We start from the raw sequence: 19311 nt of genomic DNA on the forward strand, positions 1-19311 counted from the left end.
AGATTTCAGATTGACTATATATAAACAGTTGCTAATTGTAAGTGCTTTTAACTGTGGAAATGTTGTAGCCTTGTTGGTACTTATATCCGTTTGATTAGAATATTAGATATGACCATTATTGGTACTTAAGATCGAGGGAGATCTTTCAAGTATAGATGAATAGCGAATAAAACAGCCATCTCTATCCTTTTTAAGTATAGATGAATTGTCTGAGTTGTCTGATTTTTTGTTGTTACGTAGTGGAGACTCATTGTTGCTAGAATGCTCTCATTGTCGTGGTTGTAAAACGCTGTAAAGCTTGTTGATGTGAACAATGTCAGAAACTGTTTTTAGTCTTAGGAGTATCTGGGGATACTTTCAAGGATGGATAAGCCAAATTAGTAGCTTTCAAACGTTGTTAGGATCTTGAGTATCCAAGAAGCCGTCTAAATATACTCTTCCAAATGAGGATGTGTTGGTACAATATACATACAGGTGACATGATTTATTCATTAACAAAGGGGGCTCGAGGAGCATACGGACAGAATGAGCACAATATGCAACAGCTTCATTTTAATCAACCTGGCCCTGCTACTAGCAATTGGGAATGTCAGTTCTACTACCGCCCCTCCTGTATTAGATAGCAAGAAGTTATGCAGCCAGTGCTCCAAATGTGATCACGGTACCAAAACGTGTCCACCAAGTGAGGCCTACCCCCATATGACTGCTTTTGATAATACCCTTATTGCCGGTGCATCTCAGTCTGACTACGTTGACGCAAGTGACAGAGGTGTATACTCGGTACCCAATATTGTTGGTGGTAAGTCTAAAGAGTACAATGCCTATTTCGGTTGGGAATCAACCTCTGGCTCTGCTTCTGGCTATCATAGGTTAGTTTTATTGTAACCACTAGAGTATAGTTTTTTGCATACTTCCTAAAGAATTTTATATTTAATAGTATAATATATGGAGTACATTATTTACAGGTTTAGCAACTACATGGATAAGTGTTCAGGAGGACAAAACTACCTGACAGTCGATAAGCATGGCAAAGTTAGCCTTCGGTCGTTGAGTTCTTTGGAAAATTTGGCGTTTGCAGATTGGAAATCAATTAACCCACCAAAACATCTGAACCACAGACAATTCAGATTCTGGGTCAATGGCGCCACGGGGAAATGCCTCACAGTGTTTGGTGGGAATACGCAGAAACGGACTGTAGGAGTGGCTGACTGCAAGTTTGATGGAGCAAACACGGGACAACTTTTTGCTTTTCGCTTTCACTATCACTATGCATTTTGCTGTTGTGGTCTCCACAACACTTAAAGTTTCTTCATCAGCAAAAAAAAATGTTTTTATCATATCTTATGACTTTAAGTGTGTTTGGCTTTTACCTCACCATGTTGATCATGTTGATACATTCTTCAATAGAAACAATTGTACCTCTGTTTCCCCCCAAAAAAAATATTTCATATATATGTAGGTTTTAGGTAAAATAAACAATAATTTTCTCTTTACTAAAATCACCGGTCATCATGAAAATCATCATGAATCAATATATATATATATATATATATATATATTTGTGCTTTATGAATTTTCGTATATCAATTTTATCATAATCTAAATGTCAATATGGTCTTATTTGTTTTCCTTAACAACAAACAACTTGGACCATTTGACTATTTGCGTATTCGGCTCATATACCTTTTAGAATGGGCCAAAATAATGTTTTGAGCCCAAGAGACAAGGTCACCAACGAACCCCTTTAATCAAGTCCATCGAGGCGTGGCAAAAGTTTTACAGCCAGTCAAATAAGGGCATTTTACTAAAATCATGGAATGAAAAAACTAACTAGGGTTTTATCATCCATTCTCTGTATAAAAACCAAGCCTGAGCAGCCATTCTTCATCATGAGATTTTTTGAAGAATCGCCGCACCAATCTTTTTTTTTTAAGCCTCCCAGTTTTTTTAATTTCTTAGAATTAAGCTCCGATTTTATAATAAAAATATACAAATTTTTCTCACTTGTGTTTTGAAGTGGTTTGAAACAATTATGTTAATTAATTCGTAATCTTAATTTTGTTTGAAACAGCTTAAAAATCAATGTTAAGTAATATATGTGATGGATATGATGATTATTTCCCCAGATGATCGAATCTGAAATTACTGAGCGCTATATTTATTTTTCTTTTCGGAGAAAAATCCAAGCCAGAAATCTGATCCATTTTTATGTCACCATAAATATTATTATTATTATTATTTTTATTATTATTGTTATTATTATTATTCCTTGTTGATAGTAAAAAGGAGAAATGGAGATGATGATTATTTCCCCAGATGATCGAAGATGATTATACTGAGCGCATATATATAAATTCTCTCTAACACGGAGAGAATCCAAGCCAGAAATCTGATCCTTTCTCTCTTTGTATCTAAAAAGATTATACTGAGCGCATATTTATAAATTCTTTCAGATCTTCCGCGCAGGGGGGGATTTTTTTCATAAAATTTTAAAATTTTTAAATTTACTTGTATTTTTCATAAATTTTCTAAATTTGACCCATTTGGAATTTTTTTCTGCTACCGCGTTCGCGATATGTCACTTGAACAGGTTTTTTGGTTTTTCTATTTGCGACCAATTTGGGAGTTTTTTTAATTGTAACTATTTCACAAAAACCATGGTACAAAACTACAAAAATAATTAGTCGGCCCAAAAATATGAGACCTCAGTATTCACTGCTAAAAAAAAATGGGTCTTAACCCAAAACTTATATGACAGTATTATATAGGTCGTAGCAGAAAGCAAAAAAAAAAATATCATGATTTTCACGGTTGAGAAAACAGAAAATGCAATAACACATCAACTCTCCTTTTTATAAGTCGTTCTACTCCTAAATTTGATAGATTGTATGAAATTATCATAAAGGGTTAAAGAAGAACTTGTTGAGAACTTGAATACTTCTATAAACCTAAGCGCCTCATGGTTTCAATACAACAAAAATGTGCTCCCAATTATTTTTGCGCATTTTAAAAAGCATAAAAAATATATTAATTTATTTTCATTTAAAATTGTATAAAAAAGTTCACACTTAGAAGTGTGAAAAATTAATAAAGGCATATTTATTTCACAAGCATAAGTGTGAGAACTAATTTGTCACACTTAAATTCCTTGCACTTCTTGTGTCACAAATTATTTCCATACTTTTAAGTATGAATAATTATATATTTATATATTTTTTCACTTTTAAAAATGTGAACTTTTTATTTCTACATATATAATTGTGAAAACTTTTTGATCATTTAACTTTATTCACACTTATAAATGTGAGTTCTTTTCACACATTTATAAGTGGGAACAAATTAACAATTTTTTTAACATTTTTAAAAAGTAGAGAAAATGAGTCTTAAGAAATAACATATTTCTTGTAGTGTTTTCCCCCTTCTTACGTTTGTTTCACAACACATGATATCTAATGGTTTGCTTTAAAATTGAACAAAGAGTTTTTACAATATTTTTTGATAACTTAACTAATAATACTAATGTAGTTGAAAAATTAAACTGAAATATGACTCTTCTTCATATGGTCTTTTTAATCATAGTCATGATTCACATGTAATAAACTTTGATTGTGCAAAACGATTTGGCACTTTAAAGGTTGAAGAAATAAAGAATGCTAAAATGGGTTTGTAAATAAATGTTACAAGATGTATTTGTGAGGGTGAAACTAAAATAATGGAACTACTTAATGTTGTCTTTTACGAGTTTTTAATCCCAATATTTTGACGGTGTATGAGAAATTATGATATATGCAGACTTTACCTCTAAGATAGAGAGGTTATTTTTAAGTTTTACCTAAATGGTAAAAAATGAACTTTGGCTGGTGATTTGGAAATGATTGCCTGGTGATGAATAAGTATCTGTCCTCTAATACAGCAGACAGTCGGGCAGTAGAAATTTGTGTTTTGGTCTTGTTTCGCTGTAACAATGTAATAGTCAGAGAACTAAATTTTTCAAAACTCTGGACAAAATAAAAGTTGATAAGATGTAGAGTGTCAACTGGTTGAGCAGCCGGATTGAAATTTAATTATTTGACCCCCATAAAAGTCTGGAATATAAAAGCACAATCTGTTTATAGATCAAAACAAATCAGAGTTCCTACATCCTACTCAGCTACTCCACCATGCCCATGTAATTTAACAAGGTAACTAAGGCATCATAAACATCCTAATCCATGTATTTAATTATCATCATGTAATGTTTTTTCAAACTCCTACGTTTTTCAGTAAACAAGGCATATAATTGAGAAAGTAATGGCCGTGACAATTATGGATGAGGGTGAACCTGGCAGCTGTCAATAAAAGAACAACTCCATTATTCATTATCATGATGTAACAATTGGTCTCCCACAACCTAATTAATGAGAACTTTCTCAAGAGTTTCAATATAGCTGGCATGGTAGTGTCTTTCTGTTTTGCATGTTTGTCAGTATCCTCCTAATAACTTACCAGAATACCTGAGATACCCAATGTAAATCTGAAAATTCAAGCCAAATCTGAGAATAGTTGAACTGGAAGAGTTTGTTGACTATTTAAAAAAAGTATTGCATATAACTTGCATTTTATGAAATCCAGGTGTTGACATTTGGATTATGAAATGAAAGCAAGATATAAAACAAACTGAGCCAAGATGAGCAAATATAAGTTCATTGGATACCTGCTACATGTGTAAATTACAAGAAACCACCATTTAGAGATCAACAGAACAATAGCAACATGATATTTAAAAATACTTTCACATTAGCGAAGTTAAAAACACTGTAAAACACATTTATCTCAACATTACAACTGCTAAATAAACTGTCCGTCTCTCTAAAACAAAAATGACAATTCAGAGTAAATAAACAGCTTCAACATAGAAGTATGATAACCTGATAACCAACGTTGTGCACTTAACTCTCGGTTTGCTCCCTCAACCTTCGAATTGTGCTCCTCACGGTCACAGCACTAGCAGTGCTGTTACAATTTAAAAAAAATAAAACATCAGCAAGTGGCAAATTCAAGCCTTAAAAATGAGCTATAGAATTTTAGTTCTAATTGACACTAAAATTAATAACTATTTAAACGAAACCGAGAGATGGGTTTAATAGGTCCACCAAGACTACTTCACAATGGATTTTTAGAATTTAGTTGTTATTTGGTTTTGTAATCATAATTACCAAGCCAACTTTTAATAATAACCTTCAAACAAGCGAGATGGTGTTTGCAGATCTACCCAACCTATATCATATCAGCCAAGTACTAACTAATACTCGTAAATCATTTCACGCAAGTCCATGCAAAACGAATTCAAAAAATTCTGCAATACCTATCATGTCATCTCTATTATAACTAAAAGAAAAAACCAGGTTAAGAAAAAAATTACTTTAATGTATAAGCACCGCCTGCCTTGACCTTGCCACAGTCCTTGCAACCCCAAATTCCAACAGCCTTTCTCTTCACTGCATACTGAGCAAATAGTTCACATGGCAAAGCATTTAGAACTAATTATTGTGGTTCAGAAAAAAAACGTAAACAGGGAGACGATTAGAAATACCTTCCCACAGAATTCACAGAAGTATTTGCTATGTTGGCTGACCTCCATTTTCTTAATCTGCTTTCGCAAACTAGCACCATAACGAGTTCCTAAACAACATTAAAATTATTACATTGTTAAAGATTTTTTAGTAACAAAATAAGCTTGTTTATCAACATCCTAATCCACACAATAAATAAGAGCAACAAAAAAAAAAAAAAAATGAGAGTTAAGAAGATATAGATTATTACATACCATATTTGCCAACAATACCAGCCTTCTTGGTCCTCTTTGTCTGAAATTAAAAAAAAAAAATACTTATAACTTTATAAAAAAAATACTAGATACAATCACAACTTCAGACTAAGAGCAAATATTTGCTTAGATAAAATCACAACAACAGCAAAAACAACGATACCATCTCATCAAAGGTAGAACATAAAACATGTATCTAGGTAGAATTGCAACATGTTTCTATCAATATTTCATTATAAAAAGATTATTAAGTTTATGATATAAATAACTATTCTTTAAAAATGAGATGTGTAAATTCTATTAATCATAAACTTCATATCTATTGCAACTTCAAACCAATCATTAAATATTACTCGTAAATTATATGTAACAGGCTTAAAATTAAATACCAGAAGCATACATTTTGAAACCAAACACTTGTTTATGATTTTAATTGATTTATATGCAGTGGATATATCATATATATATATATACATAAGATATAAGATAAACAAGAAAGATAGATAGACAGATAGAAATACCATCTTTGCAAGATACAAGCAGAAAATCAGAAGAGACTTGCAGGAAACACACAGCGCCGCGGGCTTTGATCAAAAGAAACCCTAAATATGTATGTTTTCACTAATAATGATATGTGCTTTTGGTCTCTAGGCTTTTGGGCTTTCAAAAGATTTTTTCTTTATATGTGAACTGTGGACTTTACTGAAACAAATGGGCCTCAAGGCCTGTTGGGTTTTTTCTCTTTCTTTTCTTTTTTTCATTTTTTCTCTTTTCTTTAAGGAATTTAAATTAAATTTTAGGGAATTCATTTAGTAAAAAATATAATAAGATTGTTTATTTTGTATGTTCAAGCTATGGATTGAAACATAATTACTAACAACTAGAGGAATGGTGTGGCGGCGACATGTAGTGATGGTGGCAGCAGTCATTAATGTAAGTTATTGATGTAAATTCATTTAGTAAAAAATATAATAAGATTGTTTATCTTGTATGTTTAAGTTATAGGATTAAAACATAATTACTAACAACTAGAGGAATTGTGTGGCGGCGACATGTAGTGATGGTAGCAGCAGTCATTAATGTAAGTTATTGATGTAAAGGTATTTTAGAAACTAAGGGATTTTGTTATAAACTAATGTCATTAAGAATATATAAAGTATTAAATAGGCTCATGGATAATATTAATTATATTTTAAGTATTTTAAAACTAGAAAGTTGAAAAGAAAAAGAATAATTTGATTTTAAATGAGCAATGATAATGATATAGATTATAGCTTGGTCGAGCTTTGAAGTTTTAAGGACAAATAGAGCTCATTCTCGACATAACTTGTCTCAAATCAAATAGACATTTAAACTAAATCGAGCATATCTAATATGCACAACTGCGTACACATATTTTAAAAGAGCTCGTTTAATTTTAAAAGAGCTAGTGCTCGGCTCATTTTGAAATTTGTAAGTAAGGATCGAGCTTGCTCGTGTGGATTCTCACAAGCTTGAGCTCCCTCGTATGATCTTGACTTGTTGGAAGTGATAGATCAGTTATGGGTAAAAATTCATAAAATACAAGTAGAGATGTTATTTAGCGTTGTACAACATGTGGTATATATGTCATAATATTGATGTTAATGACCTTGATTCAATTCAATTCTTACTCATGAAGTATTATTGGCTCCTATTAATAGATCTTGAGTGTATTATGTCTCTGATCTTTCTTATTGTGATCGGATGTCTCATCTTTATATGTTTGATAATTTACTACTTTTACATCTTCATGTTGGTTTATGCGTTTTTAGTATTATTATCGTAGACTCATATCAAAGATATTAAATTTTTTGGTTGGTGCGTTTTGTCTTCACTCGTTGAGTCTTCATTTTTAACTAACATTAATGAATTCTTATTAGATAATAACTCGAAAATCCAAAGTAACATTTAAATGGAGGAGACTTTAAACTCACACTTCACGTACGCATTATTCTTTTAACTTGCTATTATTCAGAAAATTGCTTTTCGTCAATATGTCAAATGATCTTTTTATTACGTCTCTCATACATAACAAATAAGCAACACACAAGTATCAAACTACGTACTATCTTTTAAGTGTTTCAATTAAGTAAATGTACAAACTTTTAGGTTCCGAAGGGACATATCAAAATTAGGCTCTAGTTTACTAGTTACACTACTTTTGAACAAGTTTAATTTTTTAACTTGATGACAATAAAGCTAATGACATTCAGATTCAGAAGAAAGAGTCCTATAGATCGATGGCTTGAAGATTGGAGGATCCCGTCCTCTTTAGTGTTATCTAGCTAAATTTTGTATTCTAGCTGTTAGATTGTGTTTATCTAGCACTAATTGGTTAGTTTGCTATGTGTAAGCACTATGGTGCTTGGTACGATCGTTTTACTTTTTGTTTTAGATGACGTTGCACGTGTGTGCAAGGCGGTACTAAAGGGGGGCAAGGGGGTCCAATGCTCCCCTCCAAATTTGAATTTTGTCATGTATTTTTAAATTTTTCATAAATTTTTAAAAATTTTCTATAGGTTTTTAACATTTTGTCCCCTTTTAGATTTATTTTTTATAAGTTTTCTAAGTTTGCCCCCTTTAGAATTTTTTCCTGGTACCGCCTCTGCGTGTATGCATGATTGTAATAGTCAATCTAGTATTTTACTAGATTGCCTGAGTTTTATTGATTTATAATATAACCAGGGGTGAGGGTCTTAAACTGAAAAAAAACAATAATTAAACACATACATATTGTCTTCTCAAGAACTAGTACTCGATCAAATTATTGATCCACATGATACATTCTTCACCATAACGACAAGGTGTATCTGTGTTACAATCACATTGATAGCAAATTGATTGGACATAACGCAAAATGTTGTTTCAGTCACTAGTGTATCAATTTGTACATTATTCACCATAATGACAAATAAATCTACATTAGGATCACAACAAGGCTGCAAATTCATGTATCTTGGGTGAGATCAAGTCCCTTAGCTATCTTTGGTTAAAGAATCGGGCTAATAAGAAGGATTTCAATGCAGATAATTAGAATGACTTTTCTTTTCTGTAATTTTGTTTTGTATTTGTTTAATGTTTGTTGCTTGGATTAGTTTTTTGATTCGTTGCTAGCAATTTGCTAGTTTGTTTAACTAAGGGGAAAAAATGAAAATAAATATCCAAAAGCTCCATCAAATTCATTGGGTTTTGGTATCAAAGATATTATACAAGTCAAGATTACCCCTATTGAAAGATGCACACAATTAAGGTACAAATTTACATGCAAAAGCGACTTTGTAGAATTGTAGGGTCGATCTGTAATTCGTCTTTGTTCTTTCTTTTTTTTTTAAGCCAAAGTTTTATTTTGAATAAAGCAAGTTAGTACCACAAAAACAGCTCATGCCCATTAACCCATCAACCCATATGACACAAGGACATATTATAATGCTATATTTTTTACTCCAAAATAGAATGAAAACTTTTGATAATAGTACATTTCACTTGAAAAAATGATGACATTTCTCGAATTTATAGGGTATAAAGTTACAAAAACATTGGCCACTAGCAAGCGTCTGTCGACTAGTACAAGATAGAAAATTTTGTGTTGGTTGGATTAGCTAAATAGACAAATTTGATTGAATTTCTTTTAGTATATTACGTTGATTTGATTTTCACATTTTTTAAAAATAATGACATATAATGGATAATGATCACAATTCTCTATCATACCAAGCAGGGTCGGCTCAAACATTTTGGTGGCTTTAAACGAAATCAATTTTGAAGGCCTAGTTTCTTAGCATACAAAGTAACGTAAACGGGAAAAAATGAACCTGCTGTTAACTTTTTAATCCTTTTCAAATTACCACATTTATATTTACGATATCGGTTCGACATTGACAATCAATAAGGAAACTTAGAAAGTTAAAAGTTACTAATTCACAAAAATCACAAATTCACAATTTCACATAATCAAAGATGAATTTATATATAAAGATATTTTACATTACATGTATGTAGGGGTGAGCAAAAACCGAACCGCTAATCGAAAAAACCATGAAAACCGAAAAGTCCGAACCGAAAAAGCCAAAAACCATTGGTTTTAGTTTTTTAAAAACCGAAAGTTATGGTTCGGTTTTGGTTTCTAATGAAAAACCAAACCATAAAAACGGAGCCGAACCAAAAATATATATTGTTTACTTTATTTTATATTTATATCATTTTATTAATAATTTTTGCTAAATATGCTAATATATTTGCATTCTTAGGTGTATATAATAATATCATTTATATGTTTTAAGTGAAAATATACAACAAAATTGATTTGCTTTAATAGTTGTATAATTACACAACGCGTAAAACATATAAATAGTTATATATAAAATTTGTTTGAAGTTTGTACAACTTACCTTTAATGGATTTGTTGTCATTGTTGTAGTGTTATTGGTACTAATATTGTTTTGAAAACTTGTTGAAATTAATTATGGTGTAATTATAGGGTATAAACTTTATGCTCAATTTGATGTAAACCACAAGTGGTTATTAACCGACTAAAACCGAAAAACCGAACCGAAATATACCCAAACCGAAAAAACCAAAACCCAATGGTTTTAGTTTTCAAAAACCGAATTATAACGGTTCGGTTTTTTTATTTCGGTTTTCGTCAAAAACCGAACCAAACCAAACCGTACTCACCACTACATGTATGTATATAAAAACCTTTGTAAAAATTGGGGCCTTTGGGTTTTGGAGACACAAAGCCCATGCTTAACTCTAGTATATAGTTGGGCCGGCCCAAACACCAAGGTAAACGATACATTAGCACATATATTTTTTTTTTCAAATAACATAGTTTTCGATTAGACGACATATCTGATCATAGTATGATGAGAGTTTAGTCAGCGTGGGTAGTTAAATATACTTTTGTGGGGTTGTCAAATATATTGTGTTAATCAAGTTGGGAAACAAACTAAAAATTTTGACACATGAGCATTGGATTATAGAGATACGAAATTACAAATACATAAAGGTAAGTTATCATGTTAAATGCTCGATCATCTATGTCCTTTATAAATAGTCAAACTTCAGCTGAGACCTTTCTCTAAGGGAAGTGATCTGTACACCACCCGATTTTGATCGCACACCACCAAACATGCTATATACTATTTTACTATACTACTCTAAAGCATATTTGATGGTGTACGGTCAATAACAGGTGGTGTATTTCAATAGACAAAATGAATTATGATTATTAAATTTACTATAAGTAATTAAGTACATAATAACTCAATCGTTAATGTATGACAGTTTTATTACTTTTGGTAGTTAATAATCCATACATACATAATACTATTATTTACATGAAACATAAATGAACATCACTTGCAATTGCAATTGTAATAGGTAGAAGTAGAACACAACATAGTATTTGGGTGGGTGAGATGTGGGGATAGATGGGTCCTAATAAACGAGGCTAATAGGCGATGAAGAAAGGGACCATAGTCCATATATCAAAAGGTCCCATCCCAAGGTTGGAGGGGTTAATAATTTTGAAATGACATACCCCATTAGGTATTGTCTTGTATATATGATTTACAATTTACAATAATTTGAGTTATCGTGAATTTGTGATTTCATAGTCACTATTAGAATATTTTTTATTAATTAGATCTTAGTTGTCTTACATTGGGTTATTGTTTAGTTGTTTTCATGATTCCCATTTTTTTAAATGTGTTGGACATTATTATGTTTTGTTTTATTTATTTACACTAGAGAGGTGTCCACGCAATGCGGCGGAGACAACAGTGTGGTGGTGGTGCCAGCGCTGAGTGTAGGTGATTGATGTAAATATAATTGATGTAAAGGGTGATAGTATAAGTATATTAAAAGATAAATGATATATGCTATAAATATGTAAGAGTGATAACATGGAAAGTCTGAATTTTTAAGACATACCGAAAATAGAAATCCAAAATACTTTATAGGTAGTTATAGATATAAAAAAGGGTGATAGTATAAATATATTAAAAGATAAATGATATATGCTATAAATATGTAAGAGTGATAATATGGAAATTCTGAATTTTTAAGACATTCTGAAAATAGAAATCCAAAATGCTTTATAGGTAGTTATAGACAGATCACGTCATGAAAACTTGAATTATAAGTTTATTTATAATTGGAGTACTACGTAGTTACTCCCATAGTTGTTAAACTCTTACGAGTCGAGTCAAATTACACCTAAAACGAGTCAACTCGTTAGGTGACTCATTTTTGTCCAGACTCTTACGAGTCGCTATTTAAACTTTGACCGAGTCACGAGTCGCAAACTTATAATTATTTTAATTTGATACTATGATTATATATTATATATTATACTTAATTTGCTACATTTTTTTGCGTGTTATCTATGTGTTTTGATCATTTTATTGCGAATTTGGAGATAAGTTGTAAGTTTATGCCTAAAAAACTGTTGAAAAAGTAATATTTTGGTAAATTTATTAAGATAACGAACTTAATATACTTCTACAAACGTCACATATGTATAATTATACTATATTATGTAGTACTTAAAAATGTCATGACTCTTACGAGTCGACTCACGTTTCGAGTCACGAGTTAAAAAATCATGTTTTCGAGTCGAGTCAAAAATTACGAGTCGACAACTATGGTTACTCCGTATAACATTTTAAAAGAATCCTTACTGGGTGATCATGATTGGGTCATTGGGTGACATGTAGTATTCTCCTACGTAGTTTTAAGCTTTAGAGTATTGATAACAATGTGGAAAAACTAAAGGGTTTAGTATCTGGGGGTGTAAGTAATTTTTACATTTTTTCTATTGTGTGAATGTAACTTTCATTTGGTTCATTGTATGTAACTAACTCGCTAAATTGAACGATTAATGTAAAAGTGTATACGTGGCACACCATATGAGCTGCCACGTATAAGTTTTTGATTGGTCAACGTAAAAATTTTACATTATTCGTTCAAATTTAGCGGGTTAGTTACATACAATGAACCAAATGAAAGTTACATTCACACAATAGGAAAAATGTAAAAGTTACTTACACTTCGAGATACTTAACTCAAAACTAAATTAAAAAAAATTACCATATTAAAATTAGCCGTAACTATAATAACGTTGAACCTTTAATAATCACACTGATATTTACTACTTCAAATACAAAAAGCAAAAAAGAACTCAAGATATAGATCTCACATCTTCCACACTGTGTTTCCCTCTATGCTAGCTAGCTAACTGTGAAGCCGACCACATCGGAACCATGTCAGTTCTCCTAACGGATTACGTCGGAAGCCTAAGATTATCTCCAATGGGAACATTTTTTGGTTCCTTTAGGTAAACTTAGTTGTCCATGTATATCTTCATTGAAGTTTGTCCAAAACTAAAATTTTTTTGAGGTGTGTCCTTACCTAAGGACATGTCCTTAGGCTATCTCCAATACTATTTTTTTGTATATGGATGTAATGATATGTAAGAATGTTTATATGGTTAGAATACGGATTTGTAATTAATGATAAGATGTGACAGCTTAAGGACGCCTAAGGGCGTTGTTAGCATTAGAGATTGCCTAACATGATTATTGTGTTTTGCTCTCAAATTGTTGGCACATCATTAATATATTTTTTTTTTGTTTCAATCACATGATTTCACATATGAAGTATATTGTATGTTAGAAAGAAAGTTCATTGTGCAAAGTGCTATAGCAAATTTTTATTCTGAAGTATGTTCTCTTCTTAAATAACAAAAAATTACAATATAAATAAATTATAAATAAAGAAAAGAACAAAATTAACCACATTATTTGTCTATACTGATAATTTGTTGCAACTATATATATACTTGTCCTGTAATTTTATTCCAAAAGAGTATCAGAAAGTGATTAATACGTAAACCGACAAGAAACAAAGGTCACGCCTCATCCAATTGAATTAAACGAGTACTACTGAGTGCATCCAAACTATACATCCAATATATATAGGCGCTCTTTCGATAAATCAATTCTGTCGTCCTTCATATTAATGCATGTTTTGTTCCCTTTTATATACAATCAATATAACAAAAAGAAAAAAAAAATATTTAAATCTAGCTAATTGTTGAACATCTTTATTTATTTCACATGCATTTGAAATGTCACTTGAGGTGTCGTGCGAAATTCTAAGTGTGATGCAAATCCCGTATATAAATTGAAGAAAAATTTGAAGCTACTATGATAGGTTTACGATTTAATTAATTGGGTGCAAATCCGTTTGACACTATTTATCTAGTATCGAAGATGATGGTCATATATGTGTTGGACGGATACGGACTCCGTGGTGTTCACAGAAACGTCAAACAAGAGACCACACCATATCCTTGCATATAGAGATTGATGGAACACCTTACAACAATATATATGTTTTAGAGCTTAAATTAAATATCCAATACGGGCAACATGTTGATTGTTTTAGATGTAAACAGGGTTTTCAAAACGAAAAAAAAAAATAAACAGAGCTTTTTAAGTAAACGACAATTCTATATATTGGTTAGAATCGATAAACACTACAGTCGTAGTAGTTGTTATTAGGGTCCGTCTATACACAAATTCACAAATTCGGTAAAAACACCCACTTCTTGACAAGTATTTTCCATTATACGTCCGTATTAAAGTTTTAATTATCAGAAAATTAGTCAATGTACCATATGGATACGCTCGATAAATCGGATAAGAAGCCTACTTTCACATTTGTGTGATAGTAATTTACAGGGTTTATATATATAAAAGATAGATATCAAATGAGAAGGTACCTTAAGGAGAGAAGGTTCGTTTATTTTTTTAAACTTTTTTTTATTTTTTTTTACTTTTTTCATTCTCTCTTCAATTCATTAATTCAATATAAAAATTTTTAAAAATATTTTTTTTCAAAGGGCATAGCCCGTAAGCTATAGGTGAAGCTTCTCGATCTATGGCGAAGCCATGATGGCTAAGGGCGAAGCCCGTTAGGTAGATCACACCATCACCAATCACCCTCTATGACCTATCACTTCCACCAGCTACCCCTTATTAATATCCTTTAAGGCGAAGCCCGTACCGTACTCTTACATGTATAACTTACTAACTCGAGTTGGAAAAAAAAATTTATAGTTTTTTTTTATGGATTGAGCTAACTAAAAAAGAAATAAAGATGGTGAAAAAATGAAAAAAATCAAAGAAACAAACTTAAAAAATAAAATACAGACCTTATCTTTTTAGAAAACTTCTCTCTAGATTTCTACCTTATATATATAATATTGATCATCATTAAAACTTCAAGACACTTCACATGCCTGCACAATTATTGACCTCAACGTTTATATGAGTCATAAGTCATAACTAACATGCACACCTAAGTCTAGCTAGTTTCAATTCAAATCTTCATAATTCGGTCTCACACCTCTTGTACGTAAATCTACAACTTGTATCCCACAAATTAAACAAACTCTATGATCAATTTCCATCATCTTAATTTGAAGTTGCATGCCTACACGCGATTCATAAGTATGAATAGATTATATATGAGAAAGATATACATCATGAATAAGTTAGCTAAACATTTTATGGAGATCAATGATAGATATTCATATTCATATACTTTTTTATAAATCTGCCATGGCATTTAATCATCACTGCTCTAGAAGTTTAACATATACTCGTATTATGGTAAACTAATTTAACTAATTGTAATTTTATCATCTTCTTATAATTCATGACTAACTTTACTAACATTGTAGAGCTTTTGTTATGCATTTCAAGAAAATAGTGAAGAGAGTTTTTATTTTATTTTAAAGGGAGTGATACTCGTACCATAAAAATATAAAATTTGATACATTTACCACACTATACATATATAATATCATAAGTACGTAATACATTTTTAAAAGTTAGTGTTTCAACCGCTTAATCTAACCTAGTTGGTTTATGATGATAGAGTAGGTGAAAAGGTTAATTAGCTCAATGGAAATTAAGCCATTAGTATATTATGTCTATATGATACATTCATAATTTCATATATCATCAATCATAGCTTTATATTTCTTTCGTGTTAACAGTTTTAATCTTTCCTGAATTCATTGAAATCAGAAGATTTAGAAAAAAAAAAGCTAGTAGCTTTATAAACTTCTTTAGAAAAAATAATTAAAGAGCTCATATTTTTACTATTATTTTTTATAAATTTTTTACTCCGTATAAGTTAAATTTTATAACACACATACAAATATATGTTACGCACCTGTTGAATAATCATAAAAAAAAAAAAAAGATAGTAGCTTTATAAACTTCTTTAGAAAAAAAAATCCCCTCAGCCCAGAAGTCTCAAAATAATGATTAACTTCTCTTCTCTTCTTTTTTTTTTTTTTTTTTTTTTTTTTTTCACAAATTCACCACAATTTTTTTCTCCCTGAAACACATTCATGGCATTATCTCAATTCAGCAAACTAATTGATCAATAAGACAAAAATCTTGCACTTCTTCTCCCATTTCATCCTTAACTCACATGGCCAGTGAAAAAAAAAGATGGTTTTTTTTTGGGGAAGAAATTACAGTAGTAAATAATTAATCAAGCAGCAGCAAGTGCACCAGATTGAAAAGGGTAATTATTGTTGGAAGCCTTGTTTGAAGTAGTATTTGATGACTTTTCACTTTGCACTTCTTTCTTTCTTGCTAAAGATTTCTTCTTCATTGAAACTGAAATATTAATCCAGTTTTCTTTGGCTTCATCTTTATCAATCTGTTCTGTTCTACACTCTTCACTACAGAAAGCTGTGTCACCTCTGCAAAATTATTATCAAAATTACCCATATCAGATATTTTATTAATTCCACTAAACCCCATCTAACAATTTACTTAATAAAATATCATCAAGACATTTTGAATTATTATACCTTATACTACTAATTAAAATGTATATAGCAAGCTACTTATCGATCTGCTTGAATCAAGAAGGGTGGTGGTGGGAAATTAGCAATAAAGTTAATAAAAAATTTAATTTTTTTTTCTAATTATAAATACAATTTGGGGCCTTTTATAACAAAATCCAGAAAAGCAATGATTCAATATGAAAAATCAAAAATAAAATGAAGAAATTATTTCATCACAAAAAACACATCTTTGGTTCATGAAAGATGGGAAAAACAGTAAAGCTCACATGTTTTGTCTTATTCTAACCAAAAGTGGAAATTGTAACAATAACAAAGGGAAAAAAAAAACTATTATGGTTTCCTTGACACACAAAAACCAAGAACATGGGACTAACTTTATATAAAATCCAAGAAAATTATGATTTTCATTTTTTTTTAAATCTCTAAAACCAAATTAAATTGGTAACTTTTTGTAACAAAATGAAAAGTAACATATGTTTTATTCATGTCAACAATATCCAATCCTGTCACAAAGCAAAATTAGATTTGATACAAAATATATATATATATATATATATATAAAACAGAAAAAATGGGAAGAAGTAGTAGTACTAAATATATACCTATACATGAAGATATCTTTGTTACAAGCAAGTGTTTTTTTGCAAAGAAAACAAGCATCTAAGAAATAAGATGGTTGTGGTTGTTTTTCAAGTTTCCCAATATTTTTAAAAAACTTTCTAGATGAAAGTTGGGAAAAAGAAGAGTTTGTGTTTGTACTTGTTGGTGAACAAAGAGATCTTGAGATGATGAGATGTTGGGTGGTGGAATGGTGGTTTTCAGTAATGGAAGCGAGGCCAGTGTCGTCTTCAAGGAAACAAGGTTTTCTTGTGCTTGTAGACGACGACGACGACGACTCCATTTCTTTTTTGCTTAATTGAATCTCTGTTGCTGAAACCAAGACTTCCTTTATATATATCGTCACTTTGCTCCCCTTTACTACTCACATTGCTATAACAAGTTTTAGGAATGACAATTTGTCCCCCTCACATCTACGCCCTTTTTTTATGTATCTAGTACTTAAAAGATAGAATGAATTACAACATTTCAATGCGTGTCGATCATAAGCCATATAAAGTGTTAGCTAGCTATATATATATAGTTGTAAAGAAGCAATTGTCATGCTAAAACATGACACATCCACATTTGCTTAAAAAAATTACTACTACGTAACTTTCTTGATGAATATGTGTGACTCGAATTCGCAAAGTCATGTGTTAACTAACTCTCCATCTCTATATTTTTGTACTCTTTTCATCGGACAAAATGTCAATTTTATAGGTTATAGATAGAGTTGGAGCATATATCACACGTAATGCGTAAAGTTCTTAAAGTGACACAAATAGATATCATATTTTAGAGTTTTGTAGATTCACCACGTAATGGTGGTTTTAATTAATTTCGGCTTGTGCCAAGTTGAGAGATTCAAGACTTGGTAAGAAATTGCAAAAGTATATGTATGATCATGGCCTAAATGTCGATGATGTCTATATATGTAACGCTTTGATTGATATGTATATGAAATGTGGTGATGCGAGTTTAGCAGATAAAGTTTTTAATGACATGTCAGTGAAAAATGTTGTTTCTTGGAATTCCATGATTTTGGGATTTGTTCAGCAAGGAGAGTTCCAAATTGCGTTGGACGTGTTTAAAGATATGAAGAATCGAGGCGTTAAATGTGATGAAGTGACACTAGTTGGTGTGCTCAATTGCTGCTGTGCTAACTTAGGGACACTTGAACAGGGGAAATGGGTACATTCTTATATAGACAGAATAGGTATGAAGGTGGATGGATTTTTAGGGAATGCACTTATAGAGTTGTACATGAAATGTGGAGTAGAAGAAAAAGCCAATTTCGTGTTTAATCATATGAAACGTAGAGATGTTTATACGTACACAAGTATGATCGCTGGGCTTGCAATGAATGGGAAAGGAGAAAAGGCATTAGAATTTTTCTATGAAATGCTTAAATTAGCTAGGAATTCAACCAAATGATGTAACCTATGTTGGAATCTTGATGGCTTGTTCACATTCTGGACTTGCAAAAGAAGGTTGCAGGCATTTTGTAGAAATGTCGACAGTGTATAGCATTAGACCGCAAAAAGAGCACTACGGGTGTATGGTTGACCTCTTGGGTCGAGCAGGGTTATTAACAGCGGCAGAGGATTTTATCGAGCATATGACTATAGAACCTGACGATTTGGTTTGGGGGGCACTGCTATCCGGTTGCAGGATTCATGGAAATGTTGAGATTGGGGAAAGGGTGATGGATAAATTAGATGGGCAGGATGCAGAGAACGATGGTGAGTACATACTTATGTCGAATTTATTATCCTCTTTGTATAGATGGAAGGATGCATTTAAGTTACGAGAGGCTATGAAACGAAGGAAGATAAAGAAGACTCCGGGATGCAGTTCAGTTGAAGTCGATGGTGTTGTATATGAATTCCGAAAGGGGGATAAATCACACGGAATGACTAAAGAGATTTATATGTTGTTGGATATAATGGAAAACCATTTAAGGAATAGTGGACAGATAATAGACTAA

General features: G+C 31.3%; 3 protein-coding genes, 2 non-coding genes and 1 pseudogene across 5 annotated transcripts; 4 read left to right on the top strand and 2 right to left on the bottom strand.

The window, feature by feature from the left end:
* Positions 1–525: 525 nt before the first annotated feature.
* Positions 526–1424, top strand: LOC122593539. The gene is made up of 2 exons (XM_043765963.1): positions 526–869; positions 966–1424. The coding sequence occupies exons 1-2, from the start codon at positions 526–528 to the stop codon at positions 1300–1302; spliced, it is 681 nt and encodes a 226-aa protein (XP_043621898.1). The 3' UTR covers positions 1303–1424.
* Positions 1425–2101: 677 nt separating this feature from the next.
* Positions 2102–2204, top strand: LOC122586217. The gene has a single exon (XR_006321922.1). It is a non-coding gene; the product is annotated as a small nucleolar RNA Z103 (small nucleolar RNA).
* Positions 2205–2291: 87 nt separating this feature from the next.
* Positions 2292–2398, top strand: LOC122586220. The gene has a single exon (XR_006321925.1). It is a non-coding gene; the product is annotated as a small nucleolar RNA Z103 (small nucleolar RNA).
* Positions 2399–4753: 2355 nt separating this feature from the next.
* On the bottom strand, positions 4754–6433 carry LOC122584474 (60S ribosomal protein L37a). The gene is made up of 5 exons (XM_043756634.1): positions 6328–6433; positions 5807–5846; positions 5573–5661; positions 5402–5484; positions 4754–4992 (listed from the first exon to the last, which is right to left on the bottom strand). Exons 1-5 carry the CDS (start codon positions 6328–6330, stop codon positions 4929–4931), a joined length of 279 nt encoding a protein of 92 aa, XP_043612569.1. The 5' UTR covers positions 6331–6433; the 3' UTR covers positions 4754–4928.
* Positions 6434–16230: 9797 nt separating this feature from the next.
* On the bottom strand, positions 16231–17625 carry LOC122593548 (FCS-Like Zinc finger 2-like). Its single transcript, XM_043765975.1, has 2 exons — positions 17327–17625; positions 16231–16616 (listed from the first exon to the last, which is right to left on the bottom strand). The coding sequence occupies exons 1-2, from the start codon at positions 17623–17625 to the stop codon at positions 16403–16405; spliced, it is 513 nt and encodes a 170-aa protein (XP_043621910.1). The 3' UTR covers positions 16231–16402.
* A 536-nt stretch (positions 17626–18161) lies between these two features.
* On the top strand, positions 18162–19311 carry LOC122593557 (annotated as a pseudogene).

This window comes from Erigeron canadensis, chromosome 1 (assembly GCF_010389155.1).
Source record: "Erigeron canadensis isolate Cc75 chromosome 1, C_canadensis_v1, whole genome shotgun sequence".
Classification (NCBI taxonomy): domain Eukaryota; kingdom Viridiplantae; phylum Streptophyta; class Magnoliopsida; order Asterales; family Asteraceae; genus Erigeron; species Erigeron canadensis.

Coding starts and splice junctions, on each gene's coding strand:
- LOC122593539 (XM_043765963.1), top strand. CDS start 526: ATGAGCACAATATGCAACAGCTTCATTTTAATCAACCTGGCCCTGCTA. Junction 870..965: donor TCTGCTTCTGGCTATCATAG/GTTAGTTTTATT, acceptor CATTATTTACAG/GTTTAGCAACTACATGGATA.
- LOC122584474 (XM_043756634.1), bottom strand. Junction 5,662..5,806: donor TGGTATTGTTGGCAAATATG/GTATGTAATAAT, acceptor AATGTTGTTTAG/GAACTCGTTATGGTGCTAGT. Junction 4,993..5,401: donor GGCGGTGCTTATACATTAAA/GTAATTTTTTTC, acceptor AAATTGTAACAG/CACTGCTAGTGCTGTGACCG.
- LOC122593548 (XM_043765975.1), bottom strand. CDS start 17,625: ATGGAGTCGTCGTCGTCGTCGTCTACAAGCACAAGAAAACCTTGTTTC. Junction 16,617..17,326: donor AAAGATATCTTCATGTATAG/GTATATATTTAG, acceptor ATAATTTTGCAG/AGGTGACACAGCTTTCTGTA.